The sequence below is a fragment of the Prionailurus viverrinus genome, chromosome A2, assembly GCF_022837055.1.
Source record: "Prionailurus viverrinus isolate Anna chromosome A2, UM_Priviv_1.0, whole genome shotgun sequence".
NCBI lineage: Eukaryota > Metazoa > Chordata > Mammalia > Carnivora > Felidae > Prionailurus > Prionailurus viverrinus.
This window is the reverse complement of record NC_062562.1, coordinates 11,037,413-11,039,664: the sequence shown is the minus strand read 5'-3', so window position 1 is coordinate 11,039,664 and position 2,252 is coordinate 11,037,413. Positions and strand designations below refer to the sequence as shown.

Sequence of the window (2,252 nt, the reverse complement as noted above, 5' to 3'; positions counted from 1 at the left end):
ACAGGACATATGATGGCGAGGTTTGTGCTGTCCTTTCAAAGATGGAACACCAACCAGCAGCAGGTTGTTCCAATTCAAAATATTTCATGGGAGACCCCAGCATAATCACTGTTTTAAAAAAGAAGACTGAATTGTGTTTTTCTTTATTTTTCCATTCCCTATTAGCACAATGATTGGAGGCACTGACAAGCTAGTGGCAACTCAATCCAGGTGTGTGGCTGAGTAGAGACCCAGAGCTCCTATCACTGGGATTTTAAAATACTAGTAGCCATTATTATTAACAGTATTATTATTATCATCGTGTCCTGAGTTCTTACCGTGCACCAGGATCAGTGCTAAGCACTTGAGGCCCACAATCTTCTGTGAACCCCGCGCAGCTCAGAGGAGCGCTGACCGTCCTCATGAGCAGCCTGTGGCCGAGGGACCGGCCATGGCCTGTGGGGTGAGGGGGTACCTCCTCGGGGAAGTCCTCCCAGGCTGGGCTCAGCACACACCCATAGCTCCCGCCCACCTGGCCGCCCTCGCTCTCTCCCCACCCAGGGATGGCTGCCACGCTGGGCCAAAACCACAGCTCCGTGTCTGAATTCATCCTCGTGGGCTTCTCCACCTTCCCAAGGCATCTCCTGCCTGCCTTCTTCCTGCTGTTCCTGCTCATGTACCTGTTCACGCTGCTGGGGAACCTGCTCATCATGGCCACAGTCTGGAGCGAGCGCAGCCTGCACACGCCCATGTACCTCTTCCTGTGCGCCCTGTCCACCTCCGAGATCCTCTACACCTTGGCCATCACCCCGCGCCTGCTGGCCGACCTGCTCTCCACCCGCCGCACCATCACCTGGGCGGCCTGTGCCAGCCAGATGTTTTTCTCCTTCACGTTCGGCTTCACCCACTCCTTCCTGCTCACTGTCATGGGCTACGACCGCTACGTGGCCATCTGCCACCCCCTGCGCTACAGTGTGCTCATGAGCCCCCGTGGCTGCGCCTGCCTGGTGGCCTGGTCCTGGGTAGGTGGCTCGGTCATGGGGCTGGTGGTGACCACGGCCGTTTTCCACCTCACCTTCTGTGGACCCAATGAGATCCACCATTTTTTATGTCATGTGCCCCCTCTCTTGAAGCTGGCCTGTGGAACTGATGTACCAGTAGTGGCCAAGGGCGTGGGGCTGGTGTGCATCATGGCCCTGCTGGGCTGCTGTCTCCTCATCCTCCTCTCCTATGCCTTCATCGTGGCCGCCATCTTGAGGATCCCCTCAGCTGAGGGCAGGCACAAGGCCTTCTCCACCTGTGCGTCCCACCTCACTGTGGTCATTGTGCACTACGGCTTTGCCTCTGTCGTCTACCTCAAGCCCAAGGGTCCCCAGTCTCTGGAAGGAGACACCCTGATGGCCATCACCTACACGGTCCTCACCCCCTTCCTCAGCCCCATCATCTTCAGTCTCAGGAACAAGGAGCTGAAGACTGCCATGACCAAGACCTTCCTCAGAAAACTCCATCTCCAGAGCTCCTGAAGTGGTTCCTTTCATGGCAATGATGTGCCAGGTAGAGGCACTTCAGGCTTCTATCTGTAAAATGGGAATGATCACACTTCACTGGTGATGATTCTTATATGGGAATTACCCCACCTCCCCACTTTGCAAGTACTCCGAATTCTAGATGTGTGTGTTCTCTCCTTTCTCTCAGTCTGGTTGACCTTGTTCTTCCTGGATTCACTGGGGTGTCGACCTTCCCACTATGGACCTAGTATGTCACCTTCCTCCAGGTTCCTGTGCCTGATGGTGGCATTGGGGGAGGGGGTGCCCACGTCGCTGTGTTGGGGAACCTGTGTTCATGGTTTATCATGAATGTGTGAATGAGGGATGTCGACTCTGCCCAAAATGAATAAACTGTGATTGGGCACCTGCTGTGTACTAAGCATTGTGTCCTCTGCCTCAGACACACCATTGCTGTCATTCTGAATACCACACTGAAGAAAGGAAAGCATTCTTGATGAAGAAAATGATTGTTCATTTTTAATTCTTCACATTTTTGGAGGAAAGGTGTCTCCTCTTAGGAGTTGCCTTCATTGACTGAGCTGAATGACTGGTTGAGGAGAAAGAAAGAGGAGGGATCTGAATGTCTCCTTGGGAGAAAAGCTATGTGTGGACACATGGAGTTGAAGCCTTCATGGGAGAGGGATAAGGAAGTGGAGAGGGAGAGGGATAAGGAAGTGGGGGCTGAACTGAGAGAAAGCATCGGGACAGGAAGAAGAACCAGTTGCT

The 2,252-nt window shown here is 53.6% G+C and overlaps 1 protein-coding gene across 1 annotated transcript; it reads left to right on the top strand.

Annotated features, from left to right (window-relative positions):
- The first annotated feature begins 542 nt into the window (after positions 1-542).
- Positions 543-1,502, top strand: LOC125160431 (olfactory receptor 10H1-like). Its single transcript, XM_047849376.1, has one exon. The coding sequence runs from the start codon at positions 543-545 to the stop codon at positions 1,500-1,502; it is 960 nt and encodes a 319-aa protein (XP_047705332.1).
- The last annotated feature ends 750 nt before the right edge of the window (positions 1,503-2,252 follow it).